The sequence below is a fragment of the Lygodium microphyllum genome, chromosome 8 (assembly GCF_053477565.2).
Source record: "Lygodium microphyllum isolate KBCC chromosome 8, Lygodium_microphyllum_v1.1.10, whole genome shotgun sequence".
Taxonomy (NCBI): Eukaryota; Viridiplantae; Streptophyta; class Polypodiopsida; order Schizaeales; family Lygodiaceae; genus Lygodium; species Lygodium microphyllum.
Window position 1 is genome coordinate 17,708,718 of NC_141142.1, and position 26,158 is coordinate 17,734,875.

At 40.1% G+C, this 26,158-nt stretch overlaps 1 protein-coding gene across 3 annotated transcripts in view; it reads left to right on the top strand.

Moving 5' to 3' along the window:
• The first annotated feature begins 12,946 nt into the window (after positions 1–12,946).
• The window catches only part of LOC148032024 (calcium-transporting ATPase 10, plasma membrane-type-like), a 71,777-nt gene continuing 58,565 nt past the window's right edge, over positions 12,947–26,158 (top strand). Inside the window, exon 1 of one of the 3 annotated variants that reach the window (XM_087682649.1) lies at positions 12,947–13,169. In XM_087682649.1, coding sequence (XP_087538775.1) covers positions 13,041–13,169 — 129 coding nt within the window. In that variant the 5' untranslated portion in view covers positions 12,947–13,040. Of the gene's footprint in view, positions 13,230–26,158 lie in introns of all 3 variants that reach the window. The other 2 variants (XM_087682650.1, XM_087682651.1) reach the window with 2 other exon arrangements.

Here is a 26,158-nt window from a genome sequence, read left to right on the forward strand (position 1 = left end):
AATGGTAAAGCCAAGATTATTGAATGATCAAAAGATGTCTTGCCTTTGGCCTCTAGTCCCTTTTATTCTAACCCTCTTCCAAACTTAAGGGCTGTTCACACATGTACACATAGGCTAGGGCTAAATTTACAAAGGCTGGAATTAATCCAAGGTGCAAATATTAATGTTGTATTTTCCTTCATGACACCATCATAATTTCATGGGACATCTTTGGGCTTGGGATGTGCAATTGTGGTATGCTTTGTATGGTTATAGAAAATCTAGCACAAGGTTTGCACCATCCCCTTGATGTTTAGTGAAGAGGCTTTGTTGTCGATTGGAGTTGAGGTGCCCGTGTGAAAAATATGAGCAAGATGAGCTTAGGGAGTTGATTCAAGAGAGATTAGGTTGTTTACACACTACTTTGGCAAAAAAAATTTGAGGGCTACAAAGGACCAATCGACTTGTGAAGAAGTAGGGTTCTTATTCACATTTATGTAGATGGTTGGAGATGCTAAACTCAACTTGGACAATCCATCTCCATTTGAGTCCATTAGAAATCAAGGAGAGCTTGATCCATTATGCAAAAGGATTGCTTAGGATTGTAGCCGATAGGCTAGTTTCCTTTTTGTAAAATATAGGACTTCAAGGATTGAACCACTTCATTGTCCCATTGTGAAGTTATACCCTTACCACTTGACCATCTAGATAGTTGTGGAAGCCATTCAAAAATGTAAGCCTTCATAGGATAGATGTCTCTAGGTCACACCAATTTCAAATATAGGAAATGATGGAATCCCTTTGAATAGTTTCCATTTCCAACTAATCCTCTCGTTACAACTAGTTCGCCCTTGTGAATATGATCTTTTGAGGTACTTTAAATTTACTTTGATCTGTAGTTTGAAATTAGCCTTAGTTAGATCACAACACATAGTCCACAAATAAGCTCTTATGGTATCTATGCCTAATAAAGAAGTTTGGATTAATTGATCAATTTTAGGGCCAACAAATTAAAGCATTTTTTGTGAGTATGACTGGTTTTCTTATTAGATATTATTTTTCTTCTTTTGTCTCCTTATCAGAGAATTTGAGCTTGTAAAAATTTTCTAATATAATTCATATTTAGTATTTAGGCATTTCAATAACTTTTCCAAAAAACAAGAAAAAGACAAAAGTTCTCCCATCACTTGTGAAATTTCCCAAAGTACCCCTCAAATTTCAAAATTTACCAAAATACCTTGCATATTTTCATTTCAAACTACTTTAAGATTTTCAAAGTCTCTTGATTTCTAATTGAGGATCTACGTTTAGGTATCTTAAATGATAATCATGATTGAATTAGCTCAAGGATAGTGGCATTTGTCTCCATAAAGCACAAGCATTTATACCTCAATTGTGTATAATACCATAAAGAAGGGCCATTCTATCATTGAGAAGTTAAGGAAAATAATTATTCTCATAAAACTCAAAGATTGCAATGCATGAAATAATTGTTATAAAATTATGTAAGATATATGAATGATTTTGAAACTTTTGAGTGGTAATTCGGGAAATTTTAGCAAATTAGAGTGGCACAATAAAGGGTGTTTTATTTAGTAATTCGTGAAGTTTTCTTTAGTAGTTTTTACCAAATCAAAGTGGTATATTAAGGGGTAGTGTACTTAGTAACTTTTGAAAATTGAGGGGTGTTTTGGGAGATTTGTCAAACAAACTAGCTTGTAGGGCTATTTTTGGCCTACCCCTCCTAAAGGAGGCCTTAGCATTCACTTGTCCATGGGGATTGAAGAGTTTTAGCTAATGAAATTAATATTAAGAAACTTTTTTTAAAAAGTAGTATGTCTCAAGACTCATGTTGTTGATTCTTATGGATATATTTTCAAAATCTAGAGACCTAAACCTCATCACCTCTATCTCTTTCTTTATACGTGTCGATTCTTATGGGTATATTTTTAAACTCTAAAGACCTAGACCTCATCACCTCTCTTTCTTTCTTTTTGTAATGTGTAAGTTAGTACTGAAGACAAAAGAAGAAATTACGTACAGCAACAGTGGATGCCACGTAGCATTAAGCCATCGCACTCGGTTTCTTAAGAAACAATATGAAGATCTAGTGTTTAGCTTTTAATACATCTAGAACATAAAACAATCTCCGCTTTCAATGTAGGTATAACACCATCTAGTTTGTTGAGACCTGAACAAAAACTTATTCTTGAGATCTAGTTCATCGCTTTGAGTCTCTCTTTCTCTATATCCCATTAAAACAATGTGCTAATTATGACAATTTTAGGTAGGCATTAAATGTTTTTAATATTTATATTTCTAAAATAAAAATAAGCAAGCCTTATGATAATATATTATCACTTGTGTTTTTGGTAAATTTCCCCAAGAAATATAATATGTTTTTGTTCATGTAAATGTTTTAGCAATGGGACAGATAAACAAAATAGGAAGTGAAGGTGATGCATGGTAAATATTCACACATGAGCTCTCTGTTCCTTCTTCTCATCCTCCTCCTTTCCTCTCTCTCTCTCTCTCTCTCTCTCTCTCTCTCTCTCTCTCTCTCTCTCTCTGACTGAATTGAGATGCTAATGGGTTGTGAAGAGAAGCTGCATTGCTTGATGATGATGTTGTTGTTCTTAGAAGTAAATAGTGCACATGAGCTCTCTGTTCCTTCTTCTCATCCTCCTCCTTTCCTCTCTCTCTCTCTCTCTCTCTCTCTCTCTCTCTCTCTCTCTCTCTCTCTCTCTCTCTCTCTCTCTCTCTCTCTCTCTCTCTCTCTCTCTCTCTCTCTCTGACTGAATTGAGATGCTAATGGGTTGTGAAGAGAAGCTGCATTGCTTGATGATGATGTTGTTGTTCTTAGAAGTAAATAGTGCTTGTTCCATGGCTCTGCTATTGGGGACCTTCCTCTACTTCTTCATTCTCCTTCCATCTGCTTTGCAAGCCATGTCTAGTGCACATACATATTTCCAAGAATGCTAGATATTCCCCAAATAGCACACATTCTATCTAGAATTATAGCAAAACATTTGGCTTTGTGAAATTGACATATGTGACAAGCTATTTCGAAGGAGTTTTAGAATGATGTATGCATCTTACCAACATCTTCTCTGCTTATTGGTGCCCCTTTGTCCTGCAAAAGGTGATGGTGACAAGGTGATGCCAGGAGGCATATTCCATGATGGATTTCGTGAGGTTTTTATTCCACGGTGGATTCTGTGAGGTTTTGCGGTGGATTCTGTAAGACTATATTTATTTGTCGGGGCTCGTACACAAGGTGGATTCCTTGTGCGAGAAGTTAACAGGGACGCCTATCCTTTTCGAGCGTCATGTTAATTTAATGTGCACATGGGTGATTCCATAGTGGGTGATTCTGCAAAATACATATTTAAATTAATGGACATTTATGAGTTTAGAGTGCACTTGTATTAAATTAAGGTTAGGACAATAGAGCTCCAACTTATTTATTTATTTTGTAGCTGAAGACTGCTAGGTATTCACTTTTTTTTATTTAATTTTATTATTTTCTAACCATTGTGAATGCTTCAATTGATGTGTAGAGCAGGCAGCGGTGGCATAGGGAAGCATCGAGCGATGGCGTGTATTCAGATTATCTAGAAGAAATTATCATTTTTTATGGGCTTACACCTTATTATTAAAGGTGTGGCGCTAATATTTATTTAGGCGCACTTATGTATTAAATCACTTGATAAACATGTATTATTTTATATGCGTATAGGCACTCGGTTTAAATATTTCATTATTGGACATTGTATTAGGGCATAGCTCAACTTTTGGGGCACCCAACCACTTTATTCTTTATTTGGATAAAAGCAAACACAAAAGCCAAAGCATGCTAATTGTAAATTGGGCTATTTTTTAGCTTGAAGATTAATAAATTTATAAATACATGCCTTATGGAGCGCTCACACAAGGCATGGGAGGAGGTTGTACCCAATTTGTCTTTTTGCCTCATGTCGTGCAAAACCTTCTTCTTACTTTATGAGTTTTAGTAGAGTTATTTGTTCTTGGGGACCTTCCGGCATTCACTAGCATGCATGCAGCATCCGATTTGCGCATCACAAGGTGCATTAGTGAAGCTGAGATCAAGGGCTTCCAATCACTTACCATATCACGTGAAGGCGAAGCTCCTAGAACGAGCGAGCTCTACAGGCAATCTCGCGATAAACCATCAATACCAATGTGTCCCTAGTAGTGAAGAACCCCCTACTGTGATGTCAGATCGCGAGAAGGATCACTTCCAAGCGACGGAGGACTACTCAGGAAGTTCCTTCATAAAGACATTTTTTTTTCCTGCTCTCTCTGACAGAAATTGTAAGTCTTATACAATTGTCAAAGCTTAAGCTTTAACCTTAAAAAGCTTAATCTCTCCGAGATTCAATCGTTAACGGCAGCAAGACGTATTGACTGGTGACTGGTATCTTCAGCAAGCCACTGTTCAACCTATAATTTGACAGAGTCAATTTCTAGCAAGCAGACTGTCACACACAGATTATACGGAAGACGTATTTGCTTGGAAGAAGACCGTCATCAATCACCGTACCCACAAAAAAAGTAAGATCACAAAAAGTCATTTTTAAAATTAATAAAAAGCAAGCCTTGTAAATCCAAATTTGAGCTACGCTCATCCCTCTAACAAGATTTTGAGTGTGTGAAGTTGTTTGAGATTTTGCAGGATGTCTAATCAAAATGTGGAAGATATTATAGCCGAAGGTGATTTACTGGAACCAACTATGGAGCAAAAATTGGATCTAATTATGATGCAACTTCAAGAGGAACTAAGAGCACATCAAAATTTGCAAGCACAACTGGCTACACTTCAACGATCCACTGCTCATCAAGATGGAGCGCAACCCGAAGATGTTATTTGATGTATGATTGATGCGACACTTGAAGCATAGTCTCTCAGGAAAGAAGCCAAGATAACTAAAAGAAATTTCAAATTCCATACTTTTAATGGGCAACGTGATGGAAAAACTGTTCTCACTTTTATCAATCAGTTTTATGATTATTTCCATAAAGAGCAGTATGCTGAAAAAGATAAACTCAAATGTGTCACTAACCATCTAGTAGACAGAGCATCGTTATGGTGGACTATTGTCCGCAAGAGTATTGATTGTCCTACTACTTGGGAGGCCTTTCAAAAGAAAATTTTGCAAAATTTTCTTCCATCTCAATTCCATGAAAAAGCAATGAAACAGTGGGATCTTCTACAACAAAGAGATCGTGAATCCATACAACAATACACTGAGCGTTTCTGGAGTGCCTTACTGCAACATGGAATGCTTGAAGATGTTCTTGAGGCGATCCACAAGTGCAAGTATATGTCTGGTTTGCTTGGTCACTTCTATGTGAAAGTGAACATGTTCAAGCCCAAGACTTTGGAGGATGCGATTTCTTTGGCCCATGATGTTGAAGACAAAATTCATGGACAAGAAAAGTGACCACAACAATTTCCAACTAATGATAACTTTGGTACAAAGCAATTCAATTTTAACTTTCGAAGATTCATAAAAATCGCTTTGTTCCTTCTTCTTTTCATAAACCTTGGATACGACCCCCTGCTTTACCATCAAACACAAATTCAAACCCTAAGTCATCTCTCTAGCCAAATCCCAACATACAAATTCCCAGCCATTGCCAATAATGTTTCCAAAGCAAAGTCTATAGTTTGCTACAAGTGTCAATGACCTGGACACTTAGCAATAATCTGTCAATCCAAGAAGCCAACCATTCAAATCAACTACTTGGGAGCGACTGAAGACGAAGACCATGAAGATATGCCAAAATTCACGGAAGATGATGATGATGATATCGATACTACTTCAGATACTTTACCAGGTATGCCAAATCCTCATTCATTATTAATAATGAAATGTTTTGTGCATGGTCACGAAAAGATTGTTTTGCATGATGATGGGAGCACACATGATTTTATTTTTGCAAAGTTGGTAAAAGAATTGAACTTACATACTGTTCCAACTCATTATAGCATAAAAACTGCATTCTTAGGTACTAGATACAATGGTACACAAAAAGTTCATGATTTAGAAATTAAAATTGGTGATTATGTTGAGCACATAAATTTCTTGGTTATACCTTTGCAAGCTAGTGACATTATTTTAGAAATGCCTTGGCGTCACAAATATAATCCCAACATAGATTATTCCACACATTCCATAAAAATTCATTCTAACAAAAAACAAATCACACTACATGGAATGCACACCTTTGATAATTTTCCATTGCTTAGTCACACACAGGCTAAACGTGCATTGAGAAAAGGTAACAAAACATACTTAGTATAGATGAATGAAATTGAAGTTAAGAAAAATTAGATTCATCCTAGGCATGCACAATTTCTATCACAATTCAAAGATTGTTTTGCTACTGATTGACCCCCTGGTTTACCACCTACATGTGCTGAAGATCATAAAATAGATCCCAGGTTCTCAACCACCATGTAAAGCACCTTACAGACATAATCAGATCGATCAAAAAGAAATCCAAGCACAAGTTGAAGAATTGTTGAATCGAGGACTCATTAGGCCCAATAGTTCTCCTTTTGGTGAACCTGTCCTGTTAGTCAAGAAGAAAAATAATACCTATAGGATGTGCATTAACTATCATGCCCTAAATAAGATCATTATTAAGAATAGATATCCGATCCCTAAGGTAGACGACCTCATGGATAAACTACAAGGAGCCACCATTTTTAGCAAAATAGATCTCAAATCTAGATATCATCAAGTACGATTGGATACATCTAACATTTTCAGGGCTACATTTAGAACTCAATTTGGTCATTATGAATTTCTTGTTATGCCTTTTGGTTTGACTAATGCACCAGCTACATTCAGTCGTATGATGAATCTTATATTTTTGAAGTATCAACATTGTGTAATTGTTTTCTTTGATGACATATTGGTTTTCGGTAAGAATGAGAATGAGCATTATAAACATTTATATTTGGTTTTTAAATTGTTGAAAGAGAATCAATTATATACTAGCCCTGATAAGAGTGAATTTTTCCAAACCCAAATTGAATACTTAGGTCACATTGTTTCTTCTGATGGTATTCAAGTTGATCCTAAAAGATACAAGCAATTTTGAATTGGCCAATCCCTAAAAATATGCATAAGTTACGTTCTTTCTTAGGTCTTGCCATCTTTTTTAGAAAATTTGTGAGAAATTTATCATTACTTGCATAACCTTTAACGAAATTATTAAAGAAAGGTGTTGAATATCATTGGTTTGATAATCAGCAAAAGTCTTTTGATTTATTGAAACATACTTTAACACATGCACCTGTTTTGCAAATACCTGATTTTAATCGATAATTCTTTCTAGTAGTCACTGATGCAAGTGGATCAGGAATAGGAGTTGTCCTTATGCAAGATTCACATCTCATAGCTTATTCTAGTTGCAAACTTAAACCCTCTGAGCTGAAGTATTCTACCTATGATAAGGAATGGTTAGTTGTAGTACAAGCCTTACGTCCATGGAAACACTATCTAATGGGATCTTAATTCATGATCAAAACTGACCAACAAAGTATTAAACATCTCCTTAGTCAGGCACAAATTTCTGACCGTCATATCAAATGGGCTTCTTTCATTCAAAGTTTTCATCCACTTATTCAATAGCAACCCGAAAGAGAGAATGTTGTTGCAGATGCATTGAGTAGAAGACCAAGTATCCATAATATTTTCATTTTATCTTTTGATTCCCTTATACCTATGAAAGATACATATGACCATGACCCTAGTTTTCAAGCTGATTGGAGCAAATTAGTTGCTAATAATTGGATTCCAATTGATTCTTTGTCTTATTCTGATGGATTTATGTTTTATGAGAAAAGATTGTGTGTCACTATTCCATTTAGATCGTTTGTGTTGCACGAAATTCATTGTCCCCATATCAAGACCATAGAGGTATTATTTTTACTTAAGAACATTGGTTGAAGATTTTTACTGGCCACAAATGGAATATGATGTTTCTAACTTTGTTTCTGAGTGTTTAATTTGTCAATGAGTCAAGTGACACCATGGTAGCAATATGGTTCGTTAATGCCTTTACCAATTCCTGAATGACAATGGGAACATATTTCAATGGATTTCATTTCTGGTTTGCCTAATACACAAGCTAATCATGATATGATTTGGACTATAGTAGATCAATCTAGCAAACAAGCATATTTTCTACCATGCAAGAAAACATTAACTGTATCTCAAGCTGCACAATTGTTTTTTAAGACTGTTTTCACTAACCATGGTTTGCCAAAAGTTATTATTTCTGATCGTGATTCTAGATTCTGTAATAATTTTTGGACTACTTTGTCCGTTAGTTTAGGTACTAAGTTTTATTTCTCATCTGCATTTCATCCTAAAACCAATGGGCAAACAGAAGCTACTAACAATACAATTCTAGATCTTTTGCGTGCATACACAATTTCAAAACCACAAACATAGGATACACACTTACATCTACTTCAATTTGCATACAACAATACACCACACACAGCTACTCAAAAAGCACATTTTGAAATCATTTATGGACATAGATTGCCTACACTTGTTACATCATTGTCAAACAAAGTTAAAAGCTACTGATGAAATTGCCAATACGTATGCTACTATCTTTGTTGAAGTTAAAGATATGATTGCGAAAGCCTAGTAATCATACACTAAACAAGTTAATAAGAAAAGAAAAGCTACGAGTTTCAAAGTTGATGATTATGTTTAGTTACGCATTGAAAAAAGAAGATTGCAAAGTATCGAGAAACACCTTGTTGTTAAATTAGCACCTAGATTTTATGGACCTTTCAAAATAATTCACAAGATCAATGACAATGTATTCAAATTATAACTACCCCAACATTGGAAGATCCATAATACTTTTCATATCAGTTTGTTACGAGCTTTTAGAGGCCAATTACCTGTCCACCTTGTCTATGAAAACCCTCCTTTGTCAAAAGAAGAAACTGAAATCCTTGAACCTAAAGCTATTCTAGACATTGACTTTATGACCACTAGAATTGGTCGTAGATATTCTATATTTTTTATTAAATTTAAAAATCATCATGTTGAAGAGACCCAATGGATGCAAGCCCGTGACCTAAGTGCTTACCCCTCACTTCTCGCTCCACATTGAGCTAATAGTAATTGAGGAAAATTGCTATCCCACCCTGGGGGTTATGATGCCAGGAGGCATATTCCATGGTGGATTTCGTGAGACCACGGTGGATTCTGTGAGATTTTTATTCAGGATTTCATGAGGTTTTGTGATGGATTACGTAAAACTATATTTATTTGCCGGGGCTCATACACAAGGTGGATTCCTTGTGCGAGAAGTTGATGGGGACGCCTGTCCTTTTCAGGTGTCATGTTAATTTAATGTGCACGTGGGTGATTTCATAGCAGGTGATACCGTAAAATACATATTTAAATTAATAGACGTTTATGAGTTTAGAGTGCACTCATATTAAATTAAGGTTAGGACAGAGCTCCAACCTATTTATTTATTTTGTAGCTGAAAACTACTAGGTATTCACTTTTGTCAGTTTAAATTTATTATTTTTTAACTATTGTGAATGTTTCAGTTGATGTGTAGAGCAAGCAGCGCTGGCGTTGGGAAGCACCGGGCGATGGCATGTATTCAAATTATCTAGAAGAAATTATCATTTTTTATGGGCATGCGTCTTATCATTAAAGGTGATGTGATAATAATATTTAGGTGCACTTATGTATTAAAGCACTTGACAAACATTTATTATTTTGTATGTGCATAGGCACTTGGTTTAAATATTTTATTGTTGGACATTGTATTAGGGCACATTCCAACTCTTGGGACACCCAACCGCTTTATTCTTTATTTGGATAAAAGCAAACACAAAAGCCAAAGCATGCTAATTGTAAATTGGGCTATTTTTGAGCTTGGAGATTAATAAATTTATAAATGCATGCCTTATGGAGTGCTTACACAAGGCATAGGGGGAGATTGTACCCAATTTGTCTTTTTGCATCATGTCGTGCAAAACCTTCTTCTTACTTTATGAGTTTTAGTAGAGTTCTTTATTCTTGGGGACCTTCCAGCGTTTACTCCGCGCGCATACAGCATCAGATTTGCGCACCACAAGGTGCATCCTCCCCTTGAACTAGAGAGAATGCTTAGCTATACATTACTGTACCTTGCTCATAAAATTTCCAGCTATCACATTGCGAACACCTTCGAGATTGGTGAGTTTGCTATAAGAAAGTACTGCCATGTTGTGGTGGAAATCCTTGCTACAAAACTACACCCCACCTTCATCTCTGTTCCATCTAATGAGCATTTAAGGAACATAATTATGGACTTCCAAGCCCTAACTCTATTTCCAAATGTCTGGAGGGCAATTGATGGTAGCCACATCAACCTTGCAAGAAAGCCCGATCTGGAGAATATAACTACACAATACTAGTACAGACACCACTTTTGCTCCATCCTCCTTCAAGAAATATGAGATGCCCATAGATGCATATGGGATGTTTGTGTTGTGGCACTAGGAGGTGCCAATGACATGGGGGATTGGAAATCTTCATCCATTTATAAATGTTTCAAAGAACAAAAAATCTTGCAGGAGCTTATTCTTAATATACGAGGACTACAAGTCACATCTTTCCTTCTTGCAAACTCTGAATACAGTGCTTGCAGACACCTTATCACACCATTCAAAGAGTCCCACTCTCCACCTAGCAATGATTGGAAGCTTTTCAATCACCACCTCTTTACAGGTTGTGTGTGCATAGAAAATGCATTCGGAATCCTCATGAATCGCTAGCATATTCCCAATGACATTGACGTGAATTTGGCCCTTGTGGAGGTGGCAACTCAAATAGAGTTGCATGCATCAAAGTTTGGAATGTGTTCCTATAGGGGAAAAGGTGCAGTGGTTACTGTTGAGAGTTTGGGACCACCTCTTCCTAGAAATGTATATTTAAGGGTTGGAAGTCCAGCTGAGAGTTTTGTAATAGCTTCCTATTTCCTATTTGCGACGTGATAGTACAGAATGCAGAAAATGCATGTAGTCGAAAGAAAGAAATGTTTCCGTCCATTCTACAACCAATAATGAAAATATCATGGTAAGCATTACTCCAAGCATATCAGATCTTATATCACTTACATATAAGGATGCGAAGAGACAAATATCAAGCACATAAATCCAATTGCTACAAAGTGCAAAGCATGGGGGAATTCACTAGTAGTAATAAGGAGACGTCACCTGCGTGCAAGAAATATATGAAAATACCCCTTATCTACCCCCTATTTAAGGGACCTTATCTTATAAAATGTACATTCCTTCCCTTAAATAACCCCCCTCCCTTACACTCACGCGGTACCATATGGTAAACCCTAGTGGACCCCCCGGGGTACAAAGTATATTTCCTAAACCTCTATGTGTTTGAGATTTTATTTTTTAATACAAGGAATGGAAAAAGGGGAACATGCAATTAAACCAAAATTAAATGCATGATTCCATAAGAGAACTTGAGCATCACTATAGGAAACTCTAAATACTTACAACTTCAGGATATGTATAATGTGTTTCATAAACAGCAAGAAATCATAAACTGTGTTTCAAAAATGATCTAATAGTGTTTCATTCACAACAAACAAGTTCATAAACCGCAAGCCATAAACCATTAGTTGCCAACATTCTAGTTCATTGTCGTAACCCATTGCATCCATAAACTAGTCCATGAATAGTGAAGTCTATAATGAACCATAAACGACAAAGTTCTTGTCCTTTGCCACAAAACCAATACAACCAAAAAATGGCAATGCCATATGTAAGACAATGACTTAGGAAGAGCGCTGTAAACCATAAAAGAAAACACTTGTGTGGAGGTAGATAAACATCATAACAATAGAGGAATAACTAACTTGACATCATATGTTCTAATGAATGAAAAGCCCAAGCATGTAGAGAATGACCCAACTTACATGAAATGAAACAGATAGGGGACAATTATTTCCTTACATGTATACACAGCCACAGAACAGATTTGTTGTGATGAGAGAGAGAGAGAGAGAGAGAGAGAGAGAGATGGCTTCCTTTGAAAACATTACAAAGTGTTGCTGAAGAGTCAAAGAAGTGAATTTCATTCGATCAAGAGGCATGCTCGATTAGATTGTTCTCTTATGTTGGACATTCCTAACATGCCTTCAACAATAGTGATAGAGGTGATTAAGAATAAAAGAGAAGAGGTCCCCACGCTTGTAGCAAAGATGGACAAGGTAGATATGACTAGCAAATAGAACAAAGGATTCTTGGAGGATATGGTTAATATAGAAGAGGAATGCATCAAGTCATGATGTAGATATTTGACTAATCTTTACCCTTGAAGGAGGAAGGCATGACAATTTTTTTTCTTTGATGAAGTAGTGCAACCATAAGGACACAACAGTTAATAATATCTTAAAAAGAGCTTGTTCAGAGCCAAAGTTTTGTGCTTAAACAATGCTAGACCTATTGCAAGCACAACAAGATAATTGTGCTCAGAAAAATGAGGACAATTGTTCGTGAATTGTAGAGCATAGCAAAACAATTATGCTTAAGAAAAAAAGAAAAACATCTACTATTCCTAATATGAGCACAACAAGACAATTGTGCACAGGATGGCCCTATAGCGAGCTCAGCAGGACATTTATGGAAATGGAGCAATGGGAGATGGAGTATGTACCTATCTTCGACACAAGGAATGTGGATATTGGTGACCTGTATGCTGGTTCCCTATTTCAACCCAATTTGTTGATGTTTGTGATGCACCTACCGGACCCTCTATTGCATCGAGCAAACAACGGGTTGTAGAAGCACCTACAAGTCCATCAATCACCACACTTCCTCGTAGACCGCCACGTCATTAAAGAGTTTACCATGGTCAAACTTTTTTAACCGTGGTCCCTCGTCTGCGACCCCTGTGAGTGAGTGAGATATAGTATGCTACCAACCTGGCTGAGTTAAGTAGACGCACACAGCGGCTGCTGCTGCGGGGACAGCCATGGATACCTTCAAGCTGCCTCACAAGCAGCCTTCACTGGAAGACCTGCGCAGATGGAGAGAGGGCGTCATCACGCGCAACCCGGCCAGACGGTTCCGCTACACAGCTGACGTCAACAAGAGACGCGAGGTGGACAGTCACCCGAAAAAAAAAGAAAAGAAAAATCCCATCATCGTCTTATTAGCTTAGGTTTGCCTGAAGAGTTAACACATAATGCTGATCATCTCTGAACTGTCTAATCAACACATACAGTTAACTATGTGATCATGTAACTGTGGAAAGGATGACTGCTGGGATAATCCGACTTGGGGCACTTCTGTTGTGCGTGCTTTTGGGTTTCAAAGGTTGTTGCTGCTGTGAGGCAAGCTACTGTGCCTCAATGTTGAAGGAAAATAGAGTGAGAGCGTGATTATGATACCTATCATAATGTGCTCTTCTAATTGATCGAGGCGCACTTTGAGCAAGACTAGTAAGCAATCCCTGACTCATGAGTCACGGCTGACTGTAACCCCTGCTGCGCCAGCAAGCTGAACCACGCAAGCACACCGACATGCTAAATGTTCAAGATTCAAAATGTAATTACTCCAGGTTACAGAGGGTTGATGGAGGATATATCATCCACTGCTACAGATCAAAGTGATTGAACCTGGTTGAATTAGAATGACTGCAGATTTCTATAGGCAAAAAGATTATTGCCGCCATATTGAAACCCTTGATACTTCCTCTTTTGCTGGTCATGTGTCGGCTTTGGTTCTGCTTGTCTAGCTGATCAGTATATCACACTCAAAACGTTCTGTTACTGGCCCAGCTGCTTAGTGACAGTGACATGCTTGTTCAATCTCCTCCATTGCTACCCAGTGAGCTCAAATAGATCATTCAGGTCCTAGCATTGGCCCCAAATTCACTCCTGCATATCTTTTGTGAAGAGGAAAACCAAAAAAGATTTAGTAAGCCGTTGCAATTTGCTCTAAAGTCGACATATCATGTCTTAAATATCCCTAATCCTGAGCTCAATCTCATCGATATAAGACTGCAAGACCTTAAGAGAATCAGCTGGAGGAAAGTGCTAAAAGGAACACAAGATCAATCTCTTCTTCTTTATTCCTTTTCCCCCTTGTAGCCAACTTGAGTGTTTGTTTCATAAAACCCACTTTCAAGAGAACCTGGTCTCCTTCCCCAAAACAGGCATTACGGATGCTTATTACAGCCTTTGCATGCTTAGATTTTTCTGCACTTAGTAATGGTAATGCAGATAAACCACACCCTATGAAGCAGTGGACTGCAAAGTTTTCTTGCTGTGTTGATCCCTAAAGTGTAGTCTATGGAAAGTGAAGTTGTGTCCTTGTCATAACTGCTGTATAGACTTATTGTACTTTGGTCTTAATCATTTGTCAGTAGATAAACAACGTGCAAATGTTGGCTTGTAAATTCCATTGTTAGCTATGTATTGACACTTCTAACCTTTTTGTTTTTCTGTGGTAAAACCACTGGCCGTCTTAGGTCCCCTAGAGATGCCGAGGGCCTTTGCTGACTGGCTTTTGCTTTGTGTCATCTGCATTCCAAATCCCTTAGTCTCATGGCCCATCTAGGATCAGCTCCTATTTTGTCTCAATATGCACAGTCAGTTAGCATTTATGGACGGTTGGCCAGTTTATTCTGGGTGGACAGGTTGTGTGCTGCAATTGTCATTATTTGCAGCAGGTCAGCCCATTTTCAGGTCTGACCTGATTGCTGGATTGCTGTATATATTGCTTGCACTTGTGGTTCACATATTCAAAGTTCAAACAGTCTCTGAGAGATTCAGTCGTTCGATGTGAGGTTCTTTGAGAGATAGAGACACAGACAGACACTCTTGTATATATTTTGCCTTCATTATTCAGTATTCAGCATTTGTCTTCAGTCAATTAAATGAGAATATTTACATCAGGCCTTCTGGCTAGCCAAAAAAGATCACAGAAATTACAAGTGAAGCCAAAAGGCTACCAAAATACAACACAAAAATAACGTGTGGGGGACACAACAGGAGTGGAGCAAACAATATGCAGCCATGGAGCAGCCACTTCAGCAAGGACCAGGTCAGCTTCAGCCACGGAAGAAATCTGCCATGATGGTAAACTCGAAAACATGGGCCATGTGACCATGGATACCTGAGGCTGAATAAAAAATAAAGGCATTGCAGGTGTGCCAAATGTGGCAGAGAGCAGTCCATCTCAAAAAATGTCAAAGGCAAGGATGATTTGGCTACAAAGTGGTCCAAGAAGGCATCTTGCCTCAGGAAATCATCAGGTTTCACAAATGCCCAATCTTGCCAAGGGGGAGAAGGCTGAAAAATAATCATGCAACAGAGTAATGCTATTGAACTTTGAAGCTACTCTTGCAAGGTTGACCAAGTCTGCATGTAGCCTCTAGGCACCCGAAAATAGTGGTGAATGTGACGAAAATCATAAAGACAAGGCTCACTAGGAATGACAACATCATGTACAGTCTACAACCCCAATCTTGGCATCTGATTAAATTTCGTTGCAAGTCTTTCTCAAGCCAATCTAGTAGCTTGGAAGTGGCCAACAGTTTTGGTGTAATGAAGTAGCCTCCTTTTGGAGATTAGGAGGATGTCAAATTGTAAAGTGGAGAATCTCTTGCCACAAGCCAATCCAATGAAAAGGAGAAAGGACCGTGAAATTTTAAGAGGCTGCATCGAATTTAGAACATGCCACCAAGAAGCCTAGATAGTACGGTTGTGGCGAATTCAAAACATACTACCAAGAAGCTTGAATAGTACAACCATGGGAGATATCAATCTCCTCAATTAAAAATTTTGCAATATAAGCCAAGGATGACTTCGCACACATGGAGCGTGCAAAAGAGCCAGTCTCAAAGTTGTTATATGGAGCTTGACACCCAACAAAGCAACCTACCCAACCATTTTGAAATAGTAACATGTTACAAAGTTATCCACACCTGACCCAGATGATTCCCTTTCTTTTTCCACAACATGGGTTGGACCAATTCCAAGAGAGACATCTTGGTCCAGGAAAGTAAGGGCAAAAAATATAAGACTATACTGATTATGATGGATTGTGTCACTTTTAGCCACATATGAAGAGGTAAACCTTGCGATTTCCAATACATGAATCTTTCATAAACTTGGAAAGACATCCAATCAAGCAAGGCCTGAGGAGCCATATCCACATCAATAGGATAACCCAAGTGCTGGGTAATTTCACCTTTAGAAACAACTGCTTCCTTGCCAACCCACAACTTGCAAACTTGTCTTCGTACAATAAATTAGTGTAGATTTCTAAGCATTGATAGGAAGCCCCGAAGCCAAACCAAATAAACTCCAAACAACCCATTGCCCTATTCACATTGGTCGGGTTAGCCTTAAGAAACATGAATGAATCACCTACCACAGACTGACCCAAAAGTTGAGCACCACTAGGAAGAGTTAAACCAATGATCTCCCCATCATTAGTCAACTGATCCAACAAAGAGAGCATTGGGTATGTGATTAATGTGAACAATAAAGGACCAAGAAGGCATCCTTGATGAAGAGAACGAGAAATGGTTATCTCATTTGTGACCCCCACCATTAAGCACAATATGTGCCATAGCATATGAGCGAATGGTATCAATAAGAGAAGTCATGTGAGGACTAAAACCCTGGTAGACATTAGTTGCCATATAAAAGACCAACTAACATGATCAAACGCCTTTTCTATATCTAGCTCAGTCATAACAATCTGCTAGCTAGAGACTTTGGTATAATTTTTTCTAATCTGAATATTCGAAATATTATGCATGATTTTCTTCTATCCCTTAATGAAACCATAGTGATATAGATGAATAAATTGTGGAAATACTTTTCTTGCAATTTGTTGGCTGTGATTTTTGGAAAGATTTTGTACAAGGAATCCATAATAGAAATGAGTCTCCGTAGCAAATGAATGATCACAATCTTCCAATTTGAAGATATCAAAAAGGCAAGTCAGTGAGTACTTAAGCTACTCAACGTGGGCTGAAAACAATTCATTAGGGAGGTCATCCTAACCAAGGTTTTTCCTGCATAGTAGATGGGACAACACTGTGACGAGATGCTCTAAATACAAAAACACAATACCAGTTGTACGACAAAGCACAAACTAATAACACAGAACACAGTTAGGGTTAGGGTAACTCAGAGACAATGAACACAATAAATAATAATGAAGTGAATGACTGCTGAATATACAATGCTTAGGCAGCAAACACACTATGCAAAGAGTGAGTATTGTACCACAAACTTCTGTATCTCGAGGATTAGGGCAGGGGTAATGAGCTAGAGAGTGTGTCGTACTCCAAATAGATCCCAAAACGTAGCATGGCAGCCTTTGGGTGTTGAACACCAGTAAATGTAGCCAAGGAAGGCTAGATTTGATGCAGACGGCAGTGTAAGAGAGAGAAAGTCTAAGAACGTAGGTGAGGAGAGAGAAAACAATAAAAGGCAACATGTTAGGACTGGGCGACAGCTGCAGGAGAGAGAACATTGCCAAACGCAGCCAGCAAAGACTGGGCGATAGATGAGCAAGGTTTGAAGATGAAGAGGAGTTGATGGAAGATGAAGAGGACGATGTGATAGGTGCTGAAAACGACTTTATGACAGCAGGGAATGAGTATGCAACTGCTATTATTGCAGGTACATATCTGAAAACAGCAAGTACAACTGTCATTAATGTAGGTACAACTGTCATAATAGCAAATACAGCAGATACAACTGTTGTAACAGGGATTTCAGCAGTAAAAAAGAACTTACAGCCATGAAGAAGAGATTGGCGGTCTGAGCAGCAAAGAAGATGAAACCGGTCTCTGACTCACATAAAGCGGTAGTTCCTTCAATTAACACCTGGTCTTTACACACACACACATAAGCAGAGACATCACTCCCTCGCTCAACACCAGATTGACCTCGAAGACCGGCGCCCCTCTCGGTATTTCTTTATCAATTAAAAGATGGAAAATGACAAAAAATGATAATGTTCCAAAATACATAACCTGTGAACAACTAGTTGGTTTTCATCCCTTCTGAGTAAATCCCAGCTGCATAAGAACAATACAACATATCCGGATCAACATCCCTTTTAGGAAAGCATTTTCTGTGACCAAAACTCAATGATTCTTGTGCAGAATTGCAGTCTGCAGATCTCTGAATTCATTGTTCTTACTGTCCAGCATGTCCTGAATTCACTATTCTTACTGTCCAGCATATGCAGAATTCATGTTCTTACTGTTTAGCACACTGTTCTTACTGTTTAGCCCAAAACTCAATGATTTGTGTGCAGAATTATAGTCTGCAGACCTCTGAATTCATTGTTCTTACTGTCCAGTGTGTCTAGCATTTTTTGTGACCAATACTCAATGATTCATGTGCAGAATTCACTGTTCTTACTGTTTAGCATGTGACCAAAACTCAATGATTCGTGTGCAGAATTATAGTCTGCAGATCTCTGAATTCACTGTTCTTACTGTCCAGCATGACCAACATTTTCTGTGACCAATACTCGATGATTCATGTGCAGAATTTCAGAGAAAATACAGAATTGTACCTTCGATGGAATCAGCCCATCATGCGAAGCACTTTCTTTGAGAATAGAGAGAGAGTTGATCAGAGTGAGCGAGCTCTACCTCTGTACTTGAGTCAGAGACGTAGAAGTACTCTCCATGACTGATTTTCTTGCAGCAATTTGCCCTCAGCTCCTCAAAACTTCCTTCTCCCATCTGCCCCTTATGTCTATTACGTTTTTTTAAAATGCTCTCTCTCTCTCTCTCTTTTCGTAAAAGGTAATTGTATTAATTACGAAAAAAGGTACAAGTTTACATGATTACAAGATACACGATGGCTCTAAGCCATCCTGTGTAAACTCTCTCTCTCTCTCTAAAGTAGTAAATGACAAAAGAGTTACAAAAAGTCATGGCAAAGACGTAGAGGAAATTGCCATATGCCAGGGAAGTAAGTCCTCCCGAGGGAGTAAGTCAGAGTGTTGAAGGAGATCTATCTGCCAATGCAAAAGGCCTTTAAGCCTAGCAATATGTCCTTGAACATTATAGGCTGAATAAAAAAGAAAAGCATTCCGAATGGTCCAATTGTGCCAATAGCCCTAGTATCTGAGAAAGTGAAACAAGATCTTCATATGCGACTGAGCCGGTGTGGGGTATTTGGGCCGCGCAAAAACCCAGTCAAAAGGACTTAATGAGAAGCCAACCACTGCTTGCCAAACTGCCAATAAGAGTGACCAGATTTTCTTAGCAAGAGGGCAAGAAATAAATCGATGGCGGGCTGATTCCACACTGGTGGTGCAAAAGAAACAATTGCCGTAGGAGATTCGACGCTTGGAAAGGGATGAAGCAAGAGGAAGGCCACCAATCATCACCCTCCTAAGAAAGACCTTGCATTTGAAAGGTGTCTTATTCAACCAGCCCTCCATCACAGTTACCTTCCACCATGATTGAGATTTACACAAACCCCATACAGTATTAGCTTTAGTAAGTAGCCATTGATGATCTTTAATCAGAAGACCCGGTTAGCTGAGGCCTTTTCCAAATTGAGCCGGCCTTGCAAGGTCCCAGTCCTGCCAAGGACAATCCAAAGCAAGGGCAGGAAAGGGTTGTCTGCTTTGAGCACCATCAAAAGCTGACCCCATAAATCACGGTATCCACGAGGGATCCTGAAAAGCCTCCTGGCTATACGAAACGATATCAACACATTGCGGCTGGCAAGGGTGGCATCTGCAACTGAAGTCAAGCCCACACGTGCCATGTAGTTAAATTTTGGTCTGAGCTCATGTTTACCTTCCCAAGAAAGTAATCGCGAGGCTGCCAACAGTTCCAGTTGGAAAGAGTTAGTAGCTAAGCGGTCCTCCGCTAGATGCCATTGAGCCTTCTGGAGAACCAATTTCCAGGAACATACCAAATAAGCAAGCAGGGATGATGAAGGACTAGAAAACCACGAGTCTGCATTAAGAACATGCCACCAAGAGCTCCGAATTTAGGTATTACCATGCACAAGTCCGTGATCCTCAAGAAAATAACGAGCTATAAAGACCCACGGGTGATGATCCAAGCACATGGCACGAAAAAGAGACCAACGGAGTGCCAGCATATGAGTTTCGGCATCCAAAATAGCCCTACTACCCATGCGTTTGGGGGTATATGCATGCGACCAAGAAATCCATGAAATGCCTGCATGCAAGGAGTCCTTCTTCCATAACATGAAACAAATGTACTGAGTCAGAGCATTCAATGTAGTAGTAGTCCAAGGCAGCAGTGGGGCAAGAAATATGTGAGCATTGGCAACATAATTGTTTGAGCCACTTTGAGGCGAACATGGAAGGGCCAAGCCTGCGACTTCCAATACAGAAACTTAACTGTGAGTTTCTGTGAAATCCATTGAAGTAGTTGCTTCGGCCAAACATCAATACCCAACGGGTACCCAAGGTGCCTGACAATGGAACCACGGGGAACAACCATTCCTTGCCAGTCCAATGACTGTAAATCTGGCTCCGTGTAATTGAGAATGGCTGATTTCAAAGCATTGATACGAAGGCCAGAAGCATGACCAAAAAGAGTCCAAACATCCAATGCTTTGCGAAGATTATCCTTGTCCGCACTCAAAATCATAAAGCTATCATCAGCCAAGGATTGACTAATGAAGTGCTGACCAAAAGGAAGAGACAATCCCGCCAACTGAGTAAAAGCTGCCATATGAGATAACATCGAAAGAACCGGATGAGTCGCAAGAGCAAAAAAGAGAGGACTCAAAGGGCAACCCTGTCTCATAGAGCGTGCAAGGACAAATGGCTCGGTAACATCACCATTCAGCATAACTCGCGAAGAAGCCTCAACACTAATGGTGTAGATTAAACGAGACATCCGAGTACCGAAGCCCATAGTAGACATAAGTTCTGCAATGAAAGACCAGTCGAGATAATCAAAAGCCTTTTCCAGGTCCAATTGAATGAATACCACCTCCTGATTTGAGTGCCTCAATAGCCATTTGCACATTTAAGACATTATACAGAATGTTTCGGCCCTTAATGAAACCATATTGAAGAGGATATACGATGGCAGGAAGATGCTTATGGAGCCGATTCGCCATTACTTTGGAAAAGATTTTATACATAGAACCCATCAAAGAAATTGGTCGCCAATGTTTCAGCATAGACGGCGACGGAACTTTTGGAAGCAATTTAATAAGTCCTTCTTTCCATGAGGAAGGCACGAACCCCGTTTCCCAAACCTGTTGAAACATAGCTGTCAATGGTTTCACCAGTTGGGTAGCAAAAGCCTCAAAGAATTCATTGGTGAGACCATCCCAACCAGGACTTTTATCCTTGGGCAAGTGTAACAAAACATCCATGACCTCTGCCTCACGAATGTCTGTCTCCAAAGTAGTTTGCATGTCATATGGAACCTGATTGCAGACCAAATCATAGAAAACTGAGCGGGCATGAGTAATTTGGTCCGAAGGTGAAGGAGTAAAACCAAGAAGGTCTAGAAAATAATTCCTGCACATATTCACAAGAGTCTGAGGATCAATGACCATTTGACCTTTTGCATCCTGGAGTCTAGTCATATTCTCTCGAGCAGGCGATGCATGGAGAGCTCGAAAGAACTTATGAGTTTGACAAGCATTGTCTTGCAAATTCTCAGTCAAATTTTGCAGTTTGGCCTACTGATAAGATTTCAACTGAAACTCTTTAATAAGATCAGCCAAACGCATAGCCAATGGCAGCAGAAATACATCATTTGGAGTCTCCACCAGTAGAGAACGAACCAAAGCCAATAATTCCTCCATTGCTTGTCGATGCCGCCGTCAAAGAGAGGCATGATGGATCCCATACTGCCGAATAACCCGTTGCACATTAGAGAGCAATCTTTCAAAAGAAGCATTGCCCTGAGAGGAGAAGTCCAATAAAAATCTATCAATCAATTGCTGCATATAACCCTGAAAGATTGAATGCTTCAAATAAGACGAGTTGAAACGCAAAGGGAGTCTGTTCAGAAATTGCTTAAAAGGTGCAATGGGTTGAACAAGTATCTCAAGCTGTAGAGGAAAATGGTCCGACAAGGCATATTGTTGCAACACTTTCATTTCCGGCATTTGAGGAAGAAAAGCATAATCCTGCATGATGTACATGCGGTCCAACCGTGACCATGTAGTTGTATACTGGGCCGAATGAAAAGTAAACCCTGTAGAAGAAGGGTGTAGTCATGACCAGAGATCTTGCTTAAGTACGGCAAGAGCAAACGCATTCCACACACGGCTTTCCGGCGCGTCCATCACCGAATGTTCTGATGTGGATTGCGAAGGATCAACACACATATTAAAATCCCCCATCAAAAAACCCCGTCTGCCAAGTGACAAGGAGGTCTGCAAAGTATTCCAAAGATCCCGGCGGGATAAAGGGTCATTTGGAGCATAGAGCCCAAGTAACCATAAGATTTCTCCTTCAAATAAAACTTCAATCACCACAAAATGACCATGTACATCATTTTTAATAAGAACCGACTGATATTTCTCATGGACAATCATAAGCACACTAGAATAGTGTATGGCATGTGTCCCTACATAAAACAAGCGAAACCCATTGCAATCTGCAACTTTTCCTGCTTCACCATGACTCTTGTGCTCAACAGCACATAAGACATTCCACTGATTCTCATGCAATAAACTCCACATGGCATGTTGCTTATTGCGAGAACAAATGCCTCGCACATTCCACATGGCTATCTTCATGTGTATTCAAAAAAGAAATCAGGAACGAGGCAAGGCTTGTCTCGATTTAACCTTTTCTGCTAGAATGTCAAGAACTCCCTCATCCAAAAAATCAGCTAACACGGCAAAAGAGTTCTGACGGCCAGATTTCGGGGTAGATGGTGTATCCACTGTCTTGGAGATGGAACGAGGATACCAACGATCCCATGGGGTAATCACATTACCTCTAGCATCAAAAGCCAACTTAGCAGGTGGGTCCTTGGGACCATCCGTATATACTTTCCTAGTAGGCTGATTGCGAGGAGCCGAAGAAACCCTAGCATGAGTAGTGTCCTTTGAAGACAACATGTCTTTCCTGTGCGTATAAGTACGTAAGGAATCTTGTGAAGCATTAGGCACAGTATCCGCCATGCCAGCATAAAATCTTTTACCTTTTTTTGCACGTGCATCCACCCAGTCATTGTCACGGGAATCCAAACCCGAAACATGTTGTTTGTCTTTATCCAAAACTTTAGGTGGCTGGGTGCATCCTGCGACGGAGCATCAAGCACCATATCTTCCATTGGAGGCAAAACATGCTCAGCATCTGAAGCGGTTGCTTCGCTGGACATTTGGCCATAAAATGCCCAAATTTTCCACACGAAAAACAATGCCCTGCAAAGTTACCCCATTTCAAACGAAAGTGCAAAGGATGCATGCCCGAGCAATTAAGACGTAACCAAGCAGGCCTTTTTCGAGCAGTGTCCCATAGCATGCACAAATGGTTACGATTCATGGCCCTGAGGCTCAGGGGAACCAAAACAGTGCCCACAATGGCCATGGCATCCTTTAACAGTGGCCAATAGACAGCCGGACAGTTTTCCACTTCAACCCACACCGGGCATTTATGTTGAAGCAGGGGCTGAAAATCTGCCATTGGGTGCCATGGCACAACATGGACCAAACGGGGATCAAAGAACAATGGCAGTTTAGATAGCAGATCGGCACGATGCTTCTCAGATTTCAACAGCACCTCATTAAAGCCTCGGGGCCCAACAAGAATCTCTTCAACACACTCCCCTTGTAGTAGACTTTGCAGCCACTGGTGAATATGGGAAAGCACTGGGATCCTACCAGTGAAGTCTTCAACACACTCCCCTTGTAGTAGACTTTGCAGCCACTGGCGAATATGGGAAAGCACTGGGATCCTACTAGTGAAGAAGAGTATAACAGCACGTTCATAAGACACTGAGAATGAACGCAAGATGTTTTTCGGGTCCACAGTGGCTTCCAGAACATCTTTAGTTCCAGAGTCAGAAAACGCTTCATGATTATGTTGAACATAATCACCAAGCAGAGTGTTGGCAAACTCCAACAAATGATCCCATTCAACATCCCGAGAATCCACAGAATCAAAAGCAACCTGAGCATAAGAACGTTCCTGATGATCCATTGTGTCTTCCGAAGTATGCTTGGTACGTTTGCTCGCAGGCTGGAAGTCAAGACCAGGGGGCATCTCCTCTGTGCAAGGAACCATATCCTTTGGTTCCTCTGTCAGAATCCGGACCAAGGGCTGCCATCGTTTGGTCGATAAAGGCCATATCCAGACCAGCCATGTTGTATCACCACTTGTGCAGGTCAGATGCAGAGCCACAATCCGCAAGTAAGACGACCTTCAAGCGGGGTGTGCTGAAGACTGCCCGGACGGCAGGACTGTGTCTGTCTAGGACAGAGCTGTCCCTTCTCCCAACAAGGCGTCTGTGTCTCAGGAACAGGACTGGGCGGCACACGAACAGGTGGCAGGCGTGCAGGGACAGAGCTCTCAGGACGACAGGGAAACACAGAGCTCACGGAAGGCAGAAACAGCGCAGGCGCTCTCTCTCTCTCTCTCTCTGCACGTTCTGCGCGAGTGCAGAACCAGGCTATCGCAGGTCTGCAACAACAGAACTGCCTGTAGAGTCACACAAAATACACAGAGTGGACGTGCAGGATCAGAGGGCTGTGGCGAATCTTTACATTGAGGGCAATCATTGAAGAAGGCAAGGCATTCGAGAAAAAGATCTACTGCTGTTTTGTGGACTTTTGCAAGGCCTTTGACACAGTGCCACGTGCTAGACTCATGAGAAGAATGCAAAACATTGATGTGCCTGTAGAGATACAGTGGAGTATCTATGCCTTGTATGAGACAGTGACAGGCAGAGTACGAACACCTGAGGGCATCTCAGATACAGTCAATAGCACCATTGGGGTGAAACAAGGTTGTCCACTTTCACTGACACTATTTGGGTTGTACATAGATGAAATTTCAGAATATGTGGACAGAACTGGTGGAGCCGGAGCCAGCCTAGCTGGAGTGCTGATACCATTACTGCTTTATGCTGACGATATTGTACTTATATCTGACTCACCTGAGGGACTAAACAGACACTTGGATGCATTATCAGCTTTTTGTAGAGATAGAGATCTTAAGGTGAACCTTGGGAAAACTAAAGTTATGGTATTTAACACTTCAGCTGCTTGGGTGACAAGAGCTGAGCACCAGTTTACTTTTGATGGAGAGCCAGTGGAGATGGTTAGGCAGTATGTCTATTTGGGGGTCACATTGAAGGGACCAGAGTTCTCTTGGAGAGAGATATCAGAGGCTCGTTTGGCAAAAGCATATGCAGCCTTAGGTGCATTGGAGAGGCAATGTGCTCACATACAATTTCATGAGCCGCGCACCAAATTGTGGCTTTTTGACACCCTGGTTACACCCACACTCCTATATGGGGCAGCTATTTGGGGTCGGAGTCTCTTTCACACGAGGAGACAGCCTTTGGGGGACTAGGATGGACCAGAGAAGGAATACTATGACGGGTGGGAGCACATGGAAAGACCACTGGTCATGATGATCTCACGTATGATACGAGCGAAGAGCTCGACCCCACATGAGATTATCAGAGCTGAGTTGGGAGCATCACCCATGGTGGTTGAGGGCTTGGTCCAGGTAGTGACTTTCATACATAGACTATGGGAGCTCCCCCAAGATAGATACCCACTACTAGCCCTGGCCTCTTCTAGAAAACTAGCAGCAGATGGTGACAGACATTGTTGGTATGCTCAAATGAGTACATGGATAAGTCTACATGGGCTGCAGACTACCCCCCTTTGACTATAGCCTTGGATTTTACCTAAGCCGATCAGAGCTAAACCATGTGATCAGAGCAGACATACTGAAGTTAGATACGGAGAAGACCTGTCTCCCACCCCCCTCCCTCCGTGGCACGAGGATGGCATACTACTAGACCCACTTTCTTTAGGTATTTGAGGATGGTTTCATCACCCGACCCAATTACATGGACACGTAGCTGCCTCATGGACTACGCACAATTATTGGTTAGATCCGCACCTC